Source organism: Trichosurus vulpecula, chromosome X (genome assembly GCF_011100635.1).
Source record: "Trichosurus vulpecula isolate mTriVul1 chromosome X, mTriVul1.pri, whole genome shotgun sequence".
Taxonomy (NCBI): domain Eukaryota; kingdom Metazoa; phylum Chordata; class Mammalia; order Diprotodontia; family Phalangeridae; genus Trichosurus; species Trichosurus vulpecula.
This window is the reverse complement of record NC_050582.1, coordinates 25550132-25568291: the sequence shown is the minus strand read 5'-3', so window position 1 is coordinate 25568291 and position 18160 is coordinate 25550132. Positions and strand designations below refer to the sequence as shown.

Sequence of the window (18160 nt, the reverse complement as noted above, 5' to 3'; positions counted from 1 at the left end):
GATCAAAACAGAAGAAGTCAACAAAGTCAAAAAGCCTCCAAGAAAAATACGAATTGGTCTCAGGCCAAGAAAGAGCTCAAAAAGGATTTGGAAAAGCAAGCAAGAGAAGTAGAGGAAAAAGTGGAAAGAGAAATGAGAGAAAGAAAATCATGAAAAAGAAATTGATGACTTGCTAAAGGAGACCCAAAAAAATACTGAAGAAAATAACACCTTAAAGAATAGACTAACCCAAATGTCAAAAGAGCTCCAAAAAGCCAATGAGAAGAATGCCTTGAAAGGCAGAATTAGCCAAATGGAAAAAGAGGTCCAAAAGACCACTGAAGAAAATACTACCTTAAAAATCAGATTGGAGCAAGCGGAAGCTAGTGACTTTATGAGAAATCAAGCTATTATAACAAAGTAATGAAAAAATGGAAGACAATGTGAAATATCTCATTGGAAAAACCACTGACCTAGAGAATAAATCCAGGAGAGATAATTTAAAAATTATTGGACTACCTGAAAGCCATGATCAAAAAAAGAACCTAGATATCATCTTTCAAGAAATTACCGAGGAAAACTGCCCTGACATTCTAGAGCCAGAGGGTAAAACAGAAATTGAAAGAATCCACTGATTGCCTCTTGAAAAAGAACCCAAGAAAAACCTCCTAGGAATATTACAGTCAAATTCCAAAGTTCCCAGGTCAAGGAGAAAATATTGCAAGCAGCCAGAAAGAAACAACTCAAGTACTGTGGAAACACAATCAGGATAACAAAAGACCTAGCAGCTTCTACATTAAGGGACTGAAGGGCTTGGAATATGATATTCCAGAGGTCAAAGGAGCTAGGATTAAAACCAAGAATCACCTACCCAGCAAAACTGAGTATCATGCTCCAAGGCAAAATATGGATTTTCAATAAAATAGAGGACTTTCAAGATTTCTCAAGGAAAAAACCCAGTGCTGAATAGAAAATCTGACTTTCAAATACAAGAATCAAGAGAAGCATGAAAAGGTAAACAAGAAAGAGAAATCATAAGTGACTTACTAAAGTTGAACTGCTTTGCTCACATTCCTACATGGAAAGATGATGTGTGTAATTCATGAGACCTTTTCAGTATTAGGGTAGTTGAAGGGAATATACATATATTTAGAGGGCACAGGGTGAGTTGAATATGAAGGGATGATATCTAAAACAATAAAATAAATTTAAGGGGTGAGAGAGGAATATACTGAGACAGGGAGAAAGGGAGAGATAGAATGGGGTAAATTATCTCACATAAAAGTGACAAGAAAAAGCAGAAAAGGGAAGAGGGGGCAGATGAGGGGGAATGAATGAATCTTGCTCTCATCGGATTCAACTTGAGGAGGGAATAACATACACTCAACTGGGCATCTTACTCCACAGGAAAGTAAGGGGAATGGGATAAAAAAGGGAGGGATAGAAGGCAGGGCAGATAGGGGGAGGAGGTAATCAAAGCAAACACCTTTGAAAAGGGACAGGGTCAAGGGAGAAAATTTAATAAAGGGGGACAGGATAAGATGGAAGGAAATATAGTTAGCCTTTCACAACATGAGTCTTGTGCAAGTGTTTTACATGATACATGTGTGACCTATGTTGAATTGCTTGCCTTCCTAGGAAGCGTGGGTGGGAAGGGAAGAGGGGAGAGAATTTGGAACTCAAAGTTTTAAAAGCAGATGCTCAAAAAAAAAAGTTTTTGCATGCAGCTGGGAAACAGGATATAAAGGGAATGGGGCATAGAAATCTATCCTGCCCTACAAGAAAGTAAAGGGAAAGGGGATGGGGGGAGGGGGGAGTAGGGTGAAAGAGGGGAGGGCTGACTGGTGAACGATACAATCAGAATATATGCCATGTTGGAATAGGGGGGAGGGTAGAAAAGGGGAGAAAATTTGTAACTCAAAATCTTGTGGAAATCAATGTTGAAAACTAAAATATTAAATAAAAATGATAAAATTCAAAAAAAAAAAGAAGGTCTCGATTAGATTCCCAGCTCTGCCACTAACTACTAACTTGGGTGATCATTCAACTTCCCTGAACCTCATTTTCCTTACCTGGAAAATGACTACATAAGATTAGATGATCCCTAATTAGGGTCTCTTCCAACTCTGGCATTTTATAATTCTATAAATAACAGCCAAATGGAATATATCTGGGATAAGCATCCTTTAAAAGGTAAGGTACTTCAGTGGGAACATCCTATACAAGCCAGAATACTGATAGAATCCTTACTCCAGAGCCAAAAAAGCCAAATGCCAATCTCAAGCAAATGAAGAAAGTTTAAACTCAATTGGCTCTGCAATCTCAACAATTCAGAAGTTCCTCCAGGTGACAGAGATGGCTCTCCCTGTCCATCTTGTATGGCTCAGCATAAGGGGCCCACTGAACATGCTGGAGGTTTTCCTTAATTTCTCCTGAAGGAAACTTTAAACTGACTATCAAATATGCCACCAAAGATTTCTTGAATTATAATAAAGATACTATGGAGAGAGCATCCTTAAGGTCATTCTGGTAGCCAACAAAACTTTAACTGTTGTAATGATTTCCATAATGCCTGGTCTCTGCATGTCAACAGCATTTTCTTATTATGTGTGTAAGGATATGACTTTGCTTCTCAGAACTTTGTATTTTTAAGTGCTATTCTTCCTCACTTGAAAGAATGTAAATGAATCAATGCTGATTGCTATCAAGTATTTATACATAATTATACTAATAAGTAAGGCCTTTATCCCCTTGACAAGATCTTTGTGCATTGTAAGTGTATTCCCCCTTCACCCAAGGAATCTGAGTTAGCATTTCAAATGCTATTACAAAATTCCAAGGGGAAAAACATAAACACTTTTATAAGGCTTTTGATTCCTCACTTTAAAGAATAATAACAGCTAATTCTTAGCATTTATATAGCACTTCAAGGTCTGTAAAACACTTTTGTTGTTCTCTCACTCAGTTGTGTCCAACTCTTCCGTGACCACATTTGGGGTTTTCTTGGCAAAGATGCTGCTGTGGTTTGCCATTTCCTTCTCCAGCTCATTTTACAGATGAGGCAAACAGGGTAAAGTGACTTGCCCAGGGTCACACAGCTAATAATTGTCTAAGACCAGATTTGTACTCAGGAAGATAAGTCTTCCTGACTCCAGACCCAGCACTCTTTCTGCTATGCGACCCAACTGCCTGAGAACAACCCAAAAGATTCTCCAGGCACTTGTCAAATAACTGACATGTATCTTATAGGTGTTAAGCATCTCTGGATTTTCCTTTCACCTCTAACACCAACCATGGTCTCTCCGTCTTTGCCCCGTAACATCTGGCATCATTCACAAGAACCTAAACATTTTCCCTCATTAACTACCCTTGAATAAATTGGGAAATATCCCCTTCTCCTACTCTCATCCCCCTTAATCAATTACTGTGTTCAAAGATCCCCAAGCATAAACCTGGAAGTAGGGGTAGTGGATAATAATTTGTTCCTGACCAATCACCATCCTGAACCCTCAAAAAAGGAAGGAGCATCTCTAGCACATGTCAGAGATGGCCCTTTTCCTATACAAAAAACGGAAAGCCAGACTACCGTGATTCATTCAAGAAATCATTCATTATGACCCAGTAGGATTTATAGCTAAGATTCAAGGACGGTTCAACATTAGGGGAAAAAAAAAAATCAGTATAATTAATCATATTAAAAAACAAAACATCCAAAGCCACATGATCATCTCAATAGATGCATGCAGAAAAAGCCACTGACAAAGTATAAAATGTCTCTATGCTAAAAACCCTACAAGGTATAGGCATTGAGGGACCTTTTTATAATATGAAAACCATCTATCTAAAATCAAAAGCATTCATCATAAAGAATAGGAATACGCTAGAACCTTTTCCAACAAACATAAGAGTGAAGCAAAGTTACTCATTCTTCCCACTATTATTTGATATAGTTCTGGAAATACTAGTAACAGCAATGAGACAGGAGAAAGAAATTAAAGGCATCAAGGTAGATAAAAGGGAGGTAAAACCTATCTTTATTTGCTGATGACTTGATGGTATACTTGGAAAATCCTATGGAATCAGCAAAGATATTAATTGAGACAATAACTTCAGCAAAACTGCAGGCTACAAAATAAAGTCTCAAAAATCAAACAGTGTTATCAGATAGAAATCTGATAATAACAAAACACAAGAAGCAATAATAGGGCACTCTCATTCCAAATAACTACAGAATGCATAAAATATCTGGGAATCAACTTCCCAAAGTACACAAAAGACTTGTACATATTCAATTACAAAGAGCTCCTTAATGAAATAAAGAACAACTTAAATAGCTGGAGGAATATTCAGTGCTAATGGTTAGGTCATGCCAATTTAATAAAAATGACAATCCTACCAAAATTAGTTACACTTGTAGTGCCATACCAATCAAATTACCAAGAAGATACTTCCTAGAACTTGATCAAGTAATAAACATTTGAAAAAGCAAAAAATTTAGAATGTCAAGGGAAAGGATGAAAAGACGTGAGGATAAAGGGAATAGCACTTCCAGATTTCAAACTAGAGCAGTCATCAAAACTATCTGATATTGGTTAAAGAACAGAGTGATGGATCCAAGGAACAGACTAGACGAGGGAAAATCAGAAACAACAGAACTCAATAACCCAGTGTTTGATAAAGGAGAAAATAAATTATCTAGGAAAAAACTCCCTATTTTATAACAACTGCTGGGAAAACTGGAAAGCAGTCTAGCAGAAATTAGGTTTAGACTAACACCTTACACTCCACTCCACAATACGTTCTAAATGGATATGCAACCTTAAGATGAAAAATCATACTATAAAAAAATTAAAAGAGGAATAGATCATATACCTCTTACAACTATGGGTAGGAAATGTATTCTTAACCAAAGGAAAGACAGAGGCAATGACCAAAGATAAAACAGATAATTTCGATTACTCAAAACTCAAAAGTTTTTGCATAGACAACATTAATAAATCTAGGTTAAGAAGGGAAGTGGTCTAACGGAGAAAAATCTTTGTATCAAATTTCTCTGATAAGGGCTTGGTATCTAAGATGTGTGTGTATATATGTATATATATATATAGCCAGCCATTCTCCCAATAGATAGGTTATTAAAGGATATGAATAAACAGTTCTCAAAAGAATTGCAAAGTATTCACAACCACATGAAAGAATGCTCCAAATCACTAATAAGAGAAATGCAATTCAAAACAACCCTGAGGTTTCACCTTATGCTCTGCAAATTGGCAGAAATGACCCGAAAATATCAAAAGTTGATGTTGGAGGGGTGATAGAATGATATGCACACTTATATAATCATTTTGGAGAGCAATCTGGAATTATGCAAATAAAAGCAATTAAAATGCTGATACCTTTTCAACCAGAGGCAATATTACTGGGCTTATTACCCCAAGGAAGCCATTGATAGGAAGAAAATCCCCACATACACCAAAATATTTATAGCAGCACTTTTTGTAAAAGCAAAGAATTGGAAACAAAATAGATATCCATCAATTGCAGAGTGGCTAAAAAAATTGTGATACATGAATGTAATGGAATATTATTGCACTGTAAGAAATGATGTGTGATAAATACAGAGAAGCACAGAGAGATCTATATGAACTGATGCAGAGCCAAGTAAAAAGAGCTAAGAAAACAATATACAGAATAACAACGTAAATGGAAAGAACAAAAATACCAAAAAAAAAAAATCAAAGTGAATATAACAAAACTACAAAGATCAAACAAGACTTGAATGAAGTTGTAAGAAAGGATATTAAGGTATCTTGTTTTGGTCCCACAGAAGTTATTGGGAGATAATCAATAGCTGTGGGGGAGCTCACTTACTAAGACAACGGCCATCCTGGCTAGGGGGACTAGAAAGGCTAGCCTGGAACAACCAGTTCAAGCCTGAGGGGTCAGTCAAGTTTCCTCACTACCATGTGTACATAATCTGCATAAATTAAGAAGGGAACGTAGGGAAATGAAGAATGTAAACTAATCCTAACTCAGACAAGGAGGGTAGAACTGGTTAACCTCACTCCTGCATTGGTATCTGTGTGGGTGTTCCTAATGAGCAACACATCAGCTTCTAATAAACGCATTCCTCTGCCCACTCTGAGGTCTTTGGGTGAGAGCGGGCCATCGCATGGATCTTCCGAAGGTTATGCAACCAGGAAAGCAATGAGCTGCAGAAGCACATCTCAGGCTTACTTCCTGATCCTGACTAAGGAGTCCTATGATCCCCACAGCCATGTTAAAGGGCTATCACGTGGGTCTTCCTAAGGGTCTGACCCTGCCTAGTGGGTCCTGTGATCCCCACAGTGGTGTATCTCACAAAGAGATAAGAGAGGACACTCCCAACCCACCCTTTTGTAGGGGTGGGAGGTCCACAGGTATTACACATTGCACATGCTTTCAGACTTTTTCAATGTATCTATTGTGCTGATTTTTTTTTCTTTCTAAAAAATACTATTTGTCATAAGAGATGGCTAGGAGATAGAAGGGAGAGGTAAGGGAAGGGGAAAAGATACTTGGGGAAACTATGCTGATGCAGGAAACAGAAGATATCAATAAAAAATTGTTTTTAAAGAGAAAGCTAGGAGGCCATCTTTGAAACCACTCAATCTGGGAAACTACAACATATGATCATCTCAATCTAGATACAGATTCAAAGGCCAATAGCATCTCACTCCTATCTCCAACTGACTGTAAAGATGATCCTTTAATAAATCTCCTTTGAACATGTTTTATATATGAGCTCTCTTTTCCCCTTCCTAATGAAGAAGCAGGGTTACCACACAATTGCTCATTTGAAGAGGTATTTGCCAAATGAAGAAGCTGAAATAAGAGAATTTGATCAAGGCTCCTCCTCATTTTTAAAGTTCTCAAAATTAAAGAGCTCTCATTTTCAGTTGCTGCAACAAACTGTTCTAATTTAGGCAGGAAATGTTTTTCATTGTCTGTGTACCCCCATAGCTTATAAGTCTTGAACAAGCAGATGCATACTAAATGCTTGTTGGAGTTTCAGCCTTCAGAGCCCATAACCCTAACAATGACCACCTTGGAAATGGTGCTTCTACTGTTGCCTTCAGTGCCGCTGGATTTGCCAATGCACTTCACTGACTGTGGCTCTGTGGACAGAAAAGTCCAAGAGGTGAATGCAAAGTCTTGCCAACAGAGTCCGGCAAGATGCACAAAGGAGGATCCTGTAGTGTCAATGTTACCGTCACCAGTTTGAGTGCATGGACTTGTGATGGGTACCCTTCTACTCATCAGGCTTTGGGATAGGAAAGATTACGAGTGGCATCAATTGTCTCATTGAAAAAGGCAAAACCTATAGCTACTTGAACAAACTGCCAATGAAGAGTGAATATCCTAGTACTAAATTGGTAATGCAGTGGGAGCTTGTGGATGACAAGAAAAAGTCTCTTTTCTGCCAGCAGATCCCAGTACAGATAGTGTAAACTAATGAGCTATATCACACCAATATGCCTGTCTTATGATGAGATTAAACAGGAGTTGGAGATGGGTGGTTGGGAAAGGATGAAACCTGAAACCAACTCATTTGTGCCATAAGAAAAAAGGAATTTCCAGGACACTGTCTGGAATCCATAACATATCCAGAATCCAGTTCCCTGCCAGATCAAAAGTCATTGCAGCTACACATTACACTCCATAAGATGAAGGGAAATTGAACCTGAGGAGCTGTCTTCATTCACTATCCTCTGCAGTTGGCATGGGAAAAGGCCAAGGAAAATCTAAGGAAAAGGTTGCTTTGAGGTCTCTAGGAATATAGGATTGAGTTATAGGGTTCAATTTCAAACACCAGTGGTACTAGTGGCATATTAAATCTAGAAGCTTTCAACCATAAGCACATCATTGTGAGTAACACTCCTGTCAAATATCTGGTGTGACCACCTGGCCACAACACCTTGCTCCCTGTCCCCTGTTTTTACATCTTCCAATGTTCTCAAAATAGCTTCTGTCTCCTCAAACCAAAGAACTCTGCTGCTAAATGAATGGACATTGGTTTCAGTGGTTGTTGAATTATTGTTTTAATTTTGCCCTTTATGTTGGGTGGTATTTACTGAACAAATAAATGTATGATTTTTTTACACAAATTTATGGTGAATGTACAGCAGCATGTATAGGTTCTTTCTTTTTTAACCTTATTAACTTGCAACTTCTCTTTACGCGCCTGGAAATACTCTTGAATAAAGCATTTGTAAATCTTTTTTAAAAATAAAAAGAAATGTTTGTTAGATCGGATTTGGTAGTACATTTTCATAAACCTATAATTTAAATGCTGACAAAAATAAATCCAATTTTTAAAATGCACCTTTCAAGATCATGATTCACTGTAAACAGAGACTAATCTAGTGCAAAGAGCACTGGACTAGCAATCACTACCAATTAAAAATCATCCCATGTGAAACACTAAAAAAAATTATTGACCTTCAAAATCAAATATCCCTCTTGAAGCATTTCCATTTATTAATAAGCTTTTGATAGCTAAATTTTGGACAAATCTCAGAGTTTTTCTGTAAATGTAAAGTGACTGGAGCTCTGTAAAATTAAGCTCAATGCTCCAAAACACTAATAATACTGTAAATAATAATAACAATAATAACAGCTAACATTTACATGGCACCTACTAAGTGCCAAGCACTTTACAAATATAACCTCATTTGATAAATCAAAACAACTCTGAGGTTTCAACTCACATTCAGCAAACTGGCAAATGTGACAAAAGACTATTCCTGTCAATGTTCTAAGGATTGGGAAGACAGGCACAATAATGCATTGTTGGTAGAGCTGTCAACTGGTTCAGCCATTCTAGAAAGCAATTTGGAAGTATGCAAAGAAAGAAACGAAAATGTTCATACACTTTGATCCAAAGATTCCACTGCTAGGTAATTACCCCAAAGAGGTCATTGACAAATGAAAGATTTCATTTACACAATAATATCTGTTTTTTTCTGGAAGCAAAGTAGATGCCCATCATTTGGGGAATGGCTAAATGAACTGTACTACATGAATGTTATGGAATATTACTGTGCTCTAAAAAACGATGAGCATGATGGAGAAAAGCATGGAAGGACATGTATGACAGAGAATGAAGTGAAAAGAGCCAGGAAAACAATATGCACAAATAATGTAAATGGAAAGAACCATCATGACAAAAGGACCTCCCCATGTTCCCTGGCAGAGGTCTGGGGCCCCCAACTTGAATCACTGCATAGAATGTCATTTTTTCCAATGCACTGATTGATTTTACTGAACTTTTTTTTTCTTTTTCTTTAAAAGAATATTCTTATAACAGAGGGCTCTCTGGGAAAGGGAAAAAGGATACAAGGGGAAATCTAGGAGATGTAAAAACGAAAGGTAACAATAAAATCTGCTTTTTGAAAATGCAGTTTAGTTACTTGGGATCTTTTTATACAGAGCACTATACCAGGTTTAAGTGGGAAATAAGAGAGGGCTATGACCATGACTAGGAGTCATGAGACCTGGGCTGTCAAGTATTTATCACTCTATTTTCTATAACATATACATATATAACTTTATTTGTGTACATTAGCACCCCTACTAGATTACATGCTCTTTAAGGACAAAAATACTTCTTTATTGTTGTATCTTCCTGAGCTCTGAGAATACTACTTTGCACAGAACAAGTACTTCAATGTTTTCTGATTGAATCCCACATACTGGCAGGTTAGTAAGATCACTTTGTATATGAAAATATTATGTTTCAAGGACAGGTTTCCCTCCAAAACTTGGGAACAAAAATTTTTAGTAGTCACCCATGTGCTGACATGACTGAAGTAACTCCCAAATAAGATTAAATTGTAACTAACATATATGATTGTTATGAGATGTCATAATCAAAAGAAATATAGAACAAGGATAGTTGAAGAATAATAATTTTTTAATGCATATATAGCAAGGCCCAGCAGAAGGATTATTCTGAATAATAACCAATAGCTCTCCAAAGAGGAAAGGATGATTTTTCATAGGTTCATAGATTTAAAGCATGAAGGGACCAGGACCTTAGAGTAGTCCAACCCCTACATTTTACAGATGAAGAAATTGAAGCCCAGAGAGGTTAAGTGACTTTGGCCAGGATCATACAGGTAGTAAAATAAGTTGCTAAGCTGATGTTTGAACCCAGGTTGCATGACTCCAAGTTTTATTAAGTAAATGGAATATGCAAGGCAATGTGTTAGACATGGGAGATGGGGGGTTGGGGTCCTAGACCTGTGATTTCACTAATGTAGGGAACTACTTTTATTCAAATTTCAAAACCACAGGCTAATACTTCAGGGGAAAAAATGGACTTTCAATGAAATAGAGGACTTTCAAGCATACTTGATGAAAAGACCAGAGCTAAATAGAAAATTTGACTTTCAAATACAAGAATCAAGAGAAACATGAAAAGGTAAACAGGAAAGAGAAATCATAAGGGACTTATTAAAGTTGAACTGTTTACATTCCTACGTGGAAAGACGATATTTGTAACTCATGAGACCTTTCTCAGTATTAGGGTAGTTGAAGGGAATATACATATATATACAGACAGAGGGCACAGGGTGAGTTGAATATGAAGTGATGATATCTAAAAAAATAAAATTAAGGGGTGAGAGAGGAATATGTTGGAAAGACAAAGGGAGAGACAGAATGGGCTAAATTATCTCACATAAAAGAGGCAAGAAAAAGCTGTTATAATAGAAAGGAAGACAGGGCAGGTAAAAGGTAATGAGTGAACCTTACTCTCATTGGATTTGGCTTAAGAAGGGAATAACATACACACTCAGTTGGGTATCTTACCCTACAGGAAAATTGGAGGGAAAGGGATGGGGGGTGGGGGGGAGAGGAATGATAGAAAAGAGGAAAGATTGGGGGAGGGGATAGTCAGAAACAAACACTTTTGAAAAGGGACAGGGTCAAAGGAGAAAATTGAATGAATGGGGCATGGGATAGGATGGAGGGAAATACAGTTAGTCTTTCACAACATGACTATTATGGAAGTGTTTTGCATAAGGATACACATATAGCCTATATTGAATTGCTTGCTTTCTCAAGAGAGGGAGGTGGGAAGGTAAGAAGGGAGAGAATTTGGAACTCAAAGTCTGTATCAGTAATTAAGGTGGGACTTTCTTTTACTGTGTTCTCTTTTTGCACTTATTTAATCAAGTGCCCTTGAAGAGTTTGGGCTATGACCTCCTTGCCTCAAGGGAAAACCTGGTTTGCTTAGGTTTGAATGAAGACACCAGAGGCTTTTAGGTCACGGGTTAGAGGGTAGATTTGAGTTCAGTTGACCCTGAACAAGATATATAAATACATAAACTCAGAGGTTGGCGTTTTTCCCTTGGGGCTCTCACTCACTGGAAAAGTGGCATGTGACTCTGGACAAGCTGTTGTAACTGCTGCCCCACCCCACTTTGCTAACACAGATGTTGGTTCGTATTTGGTCTGTTTATAATGTATGTTTGTAATTTATTTGTACTTGTTCTGAAGTTCAGGTTGCTGGGTTTTCCTCCTGAACTAAGTGAGTTATATATGTATGTGTGATTAAAGTGAGATTGTTAAGCCCTTGAAGTTATTTTCCTTAGTAAAGCAGATCAAAAAACCTGTGCTGGCAGCTCTTGTTGCTGGTCTTGTTGGTTTTACACAACCACAGTAGCTGCTAGCAACATTATTGCTACAAAGTTCTAAAAACAAATTTTAAAAACTGTTTTTACACGCAACTAGGAAATAAGATATACATGCAATGGGGTATAGAAATCTATCTTGCCCTAAAAGAAAGTAAGGGGAAAGGGAAGGGGCGGGGGGTGATAGAAGGGAGGGCAGACTAGGGAAAGGCGCAATCAGAATGCATGCCATCTTGGGGTAGGGGGAGGGGAGAAATGGGGAGAAAATTCGTAACTCAAAATCTTGTGAAAATGAATGTTGAAAACTAAAAATAAATTAACCTTAAAAAAATAACACAGGAAATTCCTCCTTAACTTAAGATCAAAGTGAAAGTATTAATGATGCAATTCAACCTTTTGCGTGAATCAAAAATATGGATCTGCTTGTTGTCTGAATAACAGCTGTTTTAAAACCTTTTGATCCACCAAGTCCTTAAGGCTTTCTCAATAAGAAATAAGATCATAATGTTTTTAAAATGTATACTATGATTTCTGTATTCTTGATAAAATTATAATAATACCTGGGGTATTAACTCTTTAAACCTTGAGAAGCTGATTGTGCCAAAGTGTCCCAAAGTGAGTGTCCCAAAGGCTTGAGTCTTGAATTTGGAGTGAGAAGACTCACTTAATCCTTCTAGGTGTCAGTTTCTTCCACTCTAATGAGACAATTGAACTAAATTATCTCTAAGCCTACCCATCACTTCTCACGTGACATTTCTGGTCTAATGTTTCCACAGAGGACTGACTCTTAGTTTTCTTAATATTTTGATAACTATTTCAGTATAATTGCTTTCCTTTGTAATCTTACGTATTTTATTTCATGCATATAAAAATGATCTGAGAAGGGACTCATAAGTTTCACCAGACTGCCCATGACACAAAAAAGGTGAAAAAGCCCTGCTCTACACCTTCCTACATTTTGTGGTTACCAGTAGGGCATTCTGGCTTATCCATTTGTCATCTTTCCTGCAACATGATGAGCCCCACCTTCTTTTCCATATAACATTTCTAAATGTTTATTGATCATTTTGACAGAATCAAAAATCAATCTAATTCCTCAACTCAAACTCAACAAACTTTTAAAATTCTCTACTATGTACAGGGAACAGGGTTACACAAAGTCATAAATGAAACAGTCTCTCCCTCTCAAAGAGTTCACGTTCTGGGGGGTGGGGATGGGGATATAATACATAAAATAAGTATAGTACAGGAAAACTGGCTGAGGTGGATCAGAAAAGGTTTCACAGGTACCTGAGACAAGCTTTGAAGAAAGACAAGCATCTGAGAGGCAGAGATGAGGGAGTCTATTCCAGGCATGGGGAACAACTTGTACAAATATATGGAGGTGGGAGATAGAATGTCAAGTCAGGAAACAGTTTGCAGGCCAATTTGGTCAGAACATAGAATTCAAGGGGGCAGAAGTATGGAATAAGGCTGGAGAGGCAGTGATCAGTGTGGGGATACAAAGGAAAAAAAAATTGCCTTCAAGGAACTGGAGGCGGGGGCGGGGGGAGGGGTGTAGTTTACAGGGGAGAGAAAGAGGAATACATGTATGATACAAAATAAGATGCTATATATGGAAAGAATTCTGGGAAAATTTTAGGTGGGAGAGAACCCTTTTAGGTGGGGAAATCAGGGAAGACTTCATGGCATAGTAGCTGAGCAAAGCTTTGAGGGAAGGGAAGGAAGGCTTTTGGCAAGCTCAGATGAAGGAAGAGTAGAGTCAAGCAATGGAGAAATAGCTTATTCAAATGTATAGCAGCAGGAGATGAAGTGTTGTATTTGAGGTGTCCTTTTGGTTTGGAGTGTTGCAAGTAATGTAAAACAAGATGGGAAAAAATAAGGTGGAGTCTGATTGAGGAAAGCCTTAAATTATTATATATATTATACTTTGATGCCTATGTATTCCCTCTAGTTGTGGGTTCCCCTTACTGGGAGGTCAAAGGATGAATGCTTCGGGTAGGCTGAAGTAGAAGAGCTTCTTTTGGGTTGGATGTGGCTGCTGAGGTCCCTTCCAATTCTGGAATTCTATGACTTTTTGAGTCTGCATTTTATTCTAGAAGTAGTGACTTTTGAGAAGAAGAATAAGTGGAGTTTTTTGAGCAGGAAAGTGACTTCATCAGATCTGTCTTAGGAATAATAATTTGGCAGCTATGTAAAGGATAGAATGAAAGAGGAGAGACTAGAGGAAAAGAGAACAGTTTAAAAGGCCATCATAATAGTCCCAGTGAGAAGTGACAAAAGCTTGAATCGGAGTAGTGGCAATGTAAATGGAGAGATGTTATGGAAGTAAAATTGAAAGAAACCGGGAACTGATTAGATGTAGGGGCCAGGGTAGAGGTAATGTTCAAAAATTATTCTGAGATTTGAGTGTTAGAGAATTAACAGAAACATGAAGAGGGCCAAACGTGTGGGGGGGGGGGGGGGAATAAATTCCATTTTTGTTGGGTTTCAGATGTTGGTAGATCATCAAGTGAAGATGTTAAGCAGACAGTTGGTGATGCTGGGCTTGAACTCTTCAGAAGCATTAGGGTTAAGATATATAGAGATGGGAGTCATCTGCTTAGACTTGATAACAGAATTCTAAGGAAAGGATGAGATCACCAATGAGAGTATAGAAAGAAGAGAGTATAGGACCCAGCCCCAGGAGACACCCACACTTAAGGAGTAGCAGGAAGACAACAAACCAGAGAAGTCAGGTGGGAGGACCAGGAGAGAGGACTCTCACAGATGGCTATCCAGAGGGAATATCTGATACTGCCAAGAGCTACAAAAAGGTCAATGAGATTAAGAATTGAAATAAGGACATTGGATTTAGCAATTAAGAAGTCATGGTGGACTACAGTAAAATAAAAAGTGAATGCTACAAAATAACAATGACTAAAATTGGTCCTAAAGATTCAATTCAATAAACATTCAATAAGCAGCACCTACCATGTGCTAAGCACTAGGGATACAAATAAGACAAGAAAAAAAAAAACAGTCTTGGCCCCAGGGGAGTTGATAATCTAAAAGGGGAAGGCAACACATAAAAAGGAAGTTGAAAAGCAGGGGGAGGGGGAACACCACCAGGTACTGGGCCCACTGGGGCATGTGGTTCCTTGGAGTAGAAGCCAAGCAGGGCAGCTGATGGAGAATGGAGTTACTAGGGAGGTTGGCCCTATAAAAGAAAGATTTGGGAGATGTTTAGTGCTCTGCCCTCCAGCCCTCCAATCAGAGAAGAAGACAACTGAGGATGAATTGAGAAGGTATAGAGTATCCAAACCGGAGTCATTCTTCTTGGTGATAAAATTTCAAGTAATCAGTTTACCCTGGGGGCAAAGAGGAGAGTTCACTGGAACGCTACAAGTCCGACTTTTTGTATGATACTTTTTTTAAAGTATTTTTTAAGTTTTGCAGTTATTTTTCCTTCCTCTTTAAAAAACATCTTTGAGGGACAACTCTCCGGGAGGGAATGGAGAGTGGGGAAACAATGGGGAACTGTAGGTGGTTTAAAAAAAAGTATGAAGAAAAACTTATTTACAAAAAAAAGAGGTCAATGTTGACCTTTGAAAATAGTAGAGTGGTGGATTGGAGACCAGGTTCCAAAGGAATGCATAAAATAGCCTAGGGAGAAAAATAGAAAGCTAAGAGTCTAACACTGAAAAGGAGACAGGAAAGTTGAAGGATATGGAAGCAGAGTCAAGGGAAACTTTGGAGGACAGAGGAAATCTAAGTATGTTTTCAGCTAGCTACTCCTACGATACATTTTGTTGCAATTTAACATTTCTAACAATAGAAGGAAAAAAGATAACACGCTCTTGTAAAACACTTAAAGTAATAACAATTTACTCTGACCAAATGCTATATTTAGAGAAAATGAGACGGCTAGGGTTCATAATAAGCAACAACGAAAAGTACATTCCCTAGCCACGATCTCATGCATATTAATTACCCGCAGCCAGAACAAATGGCTCTATACTTTCGACATACACAAGGCCTCGGAACTTGTTAGGCAGAAAGGACCAGCCATAGTCACAATGGTAGGAACTGGGGGCAAGGGGAAGGGGAAGAGGAGGAGGGGAGGACTCGGGCGCTCGAAGGCAGACGCAAGAGTTACCAGATTTGAGCCTCGCAGTTACGGGGCACCGCCAACGAGAACGCCAACTCCGTTGGTCATTTGTCTAAAGGTGATCCGCTGTCATTTTTATTACGTCTCGCTTCAAAACTTGCCTTCCACCCTGAGTCGCTGCTTGGGGGTTCACAACTTCTGCATCCCGTTACTTTTTCAAAGTAGCAGGCAGTTCACCTTCAGTCGGTAAACACCTAGGGGCGAACTTGCAGGAATGTGTTTACCCCCTCTCTTAAATCAGGAAGACGGAAGCTGTGATGTAATGGAAAGGGCGCTGGGTTGGGAAGAAGAGAATCTGGATTCAAAATCCACCTCAACTCCTCATACCTGGGCCGCCCGAGGCAAGTGGCCGGCTCAACGCGGGGCTGCGGGTGGGCTGGGAGCGCTCGGGGCCAGCTGCCTCTCGAGCCCTACCAGGGTCGGGGTGGACTCGGCGCCAGCGCTGCCCACTCCGACCTCGGGGAGCCCCGAGCGGCCACTTCCCCCCCCTTCCGGCCGTGCGCTCCCTCGCTGACCCCCCAAAGCTTTCCCGGCTCCGTCCCCCTCCCGGCTCGCGCTCACCTCCCCGAGGCGCCCCCGCCCCGCGGCGGCGCTCCGGCCCGAGGCCTCCGGAGGGGTCGCCGGTGTCCGAGCCCCTTCCCCCCGCTTCCCGGTCGGTGTGGGCTGCCGGGCTCGCCTCCCCGACTCCCTCCCAGCCCGCCATGTGGCCAGCGCTCCTCACCTGATAGGCTCGGCGGCTCCCCAAGCCTCCCCACGAGCCGCCAGCCCTCCGCGGCCGGGCTCCGCCGAAGCCGGGGCTCAGGACGGAGCCCAGCGGCCGAAGCAGCGCGGCCGAGAGCCGCTGCCTTTCATGAAAGGCAGCGGCCACGGCCGGGGGACACAGCACCAGGCGCGCCATCTTGAGTGGGGAGAACGGTGGCTACGCGAAGAATTGTGGGATAGTGACGGAGTTCGCTTGCGTCTCCGCCCCTCGGCTACCTTAACTACCTTGGTCACCTCTGTTGCGTCCTGAGCTGCTACTTCCAACCATCGTTCGCCGGCCGGCTCCCGGGCCCGGGACTGCGGCGCTGGGCGGAAGCGCGCTCCCGGATAGGGGCTCCGGCCTCTCCCCGGAAGCCTCGCTGTCGCCCAACCCAGCGCCGGTGTGTTGGCCTCCGGACACCCCCAGACTCCGCTTGGAGCCTCTTGCCGGCTCCCCACCCCCCCCCATTCTTATCTGCCCGTGACTCCTCGCTCGGATACTCGAGCGCTCCTTCCATATGTAGTAAGCCCGTCAACATTTATTAGGCTGGCACTGTGTGTGACCCAAAACGAAAGTCTCCCTGCCCCTAAAAATCGACTTCCACCCTGAGTCACTGCTTGGGGGTCCACAACTTCTGCATGGGGGAGGGAGGGCGTATCCGCTAATAAATATGGGGCACCTCGGGTCATGCCGAAGCCGAAGGAAGGTGAAGCGACTTGCCCATGGTTGCCCAACTAGCTACCCAGCTTAAGTAAGAGGCTACATTCGAACCCAGCTCTTCTAATCTTACAACTTGACCACGCTGAATCTCTAAATCGGATTATTGCTTTTATTTGAAACTTAGTATCGTTCTCCTTGTATACTATGTGGGGGTGGGGGTGGAATGGAAGACCTGGGTTTCGGTCCTGCCTTGCATACTCAGCTCTGTAACCCTGGGCAAGTCAAAAACCTTTCATATGTTACAGTTTCCTTAGCTGTAACATGGAAGTAATGATAGTCCCGACCTCGCCGGTTGTTGTAAAGATCGAATGAGATCATGTAAAACCTGAAACTGTTGTGCAACCACGTGCTTCGAGTAGTGGGTGTGAGGTGGTTGCTCTCTTACCGAAGAGCATAACAAGCTCCGATGGAGAAAAGAAATGAGTTTGGATTAGATGACTTCATAGGACTTTTCCAGATCTAAATCTATGATTTTATGACCCTACACACAGAAAAGCAGTAGCGTTCTATTTAACAGACATTAAGTGCTGGAGATGCAAAGACAAAAAAGCTAGCAATCATTGCCCTCAAGGAGATTACATTCACCTGGGAAAAAAGGGATACACCATGTACACAAATGAGCAAATATAAATTAGAGAAAAACAGTGACGAGGAAGGGATCGATCAGTGTTCTTGAAAATTTGAGGAGGCGGAGATCCCTAAGGGGGTCGGGGAGGGAAGAAGGGAAGTGAGAGATCTGGGAAGGGCTCTCAGAGGAGTTAGGACCTGGGAACCTGAGCTGCCAAAGAAGGATTCTGAAATAATTATGAAACGAAAAGGCAAAGAGGGCTGCACACAATGAACAAGGTCACACAGGTTGTCAATGGCAGAACCTGAAATCAACCTTAGTCA

At 40.5% G+C, this 18160-nt stretch overlaps 1 protein-coding gene across 1 annotated transcript in view; it reads right to left on the bottom strand.

Moving 5' to 3' along the window:
* Window positions 1–16726, bottom strand: part of ABCB7 (ATP binding cassette subfamily B member 7) — a 121138-nt gene extending 104412 nt beyond the window's left edge. The window contains exon 1 of the mRNA XM_036739956.1: window positions 16529–16726. Coding sequence (XP_036595851.1) covers window positions 16529–16705 — 177 coding nt within the window. The 5' untranslated portion in view covers window positions 16706–16726. The remainder of the gene's footprint in view (window positions 1–16528) is intronic.
* Window positions 16727–18160: the final 1434 nt, after the last annotated feature.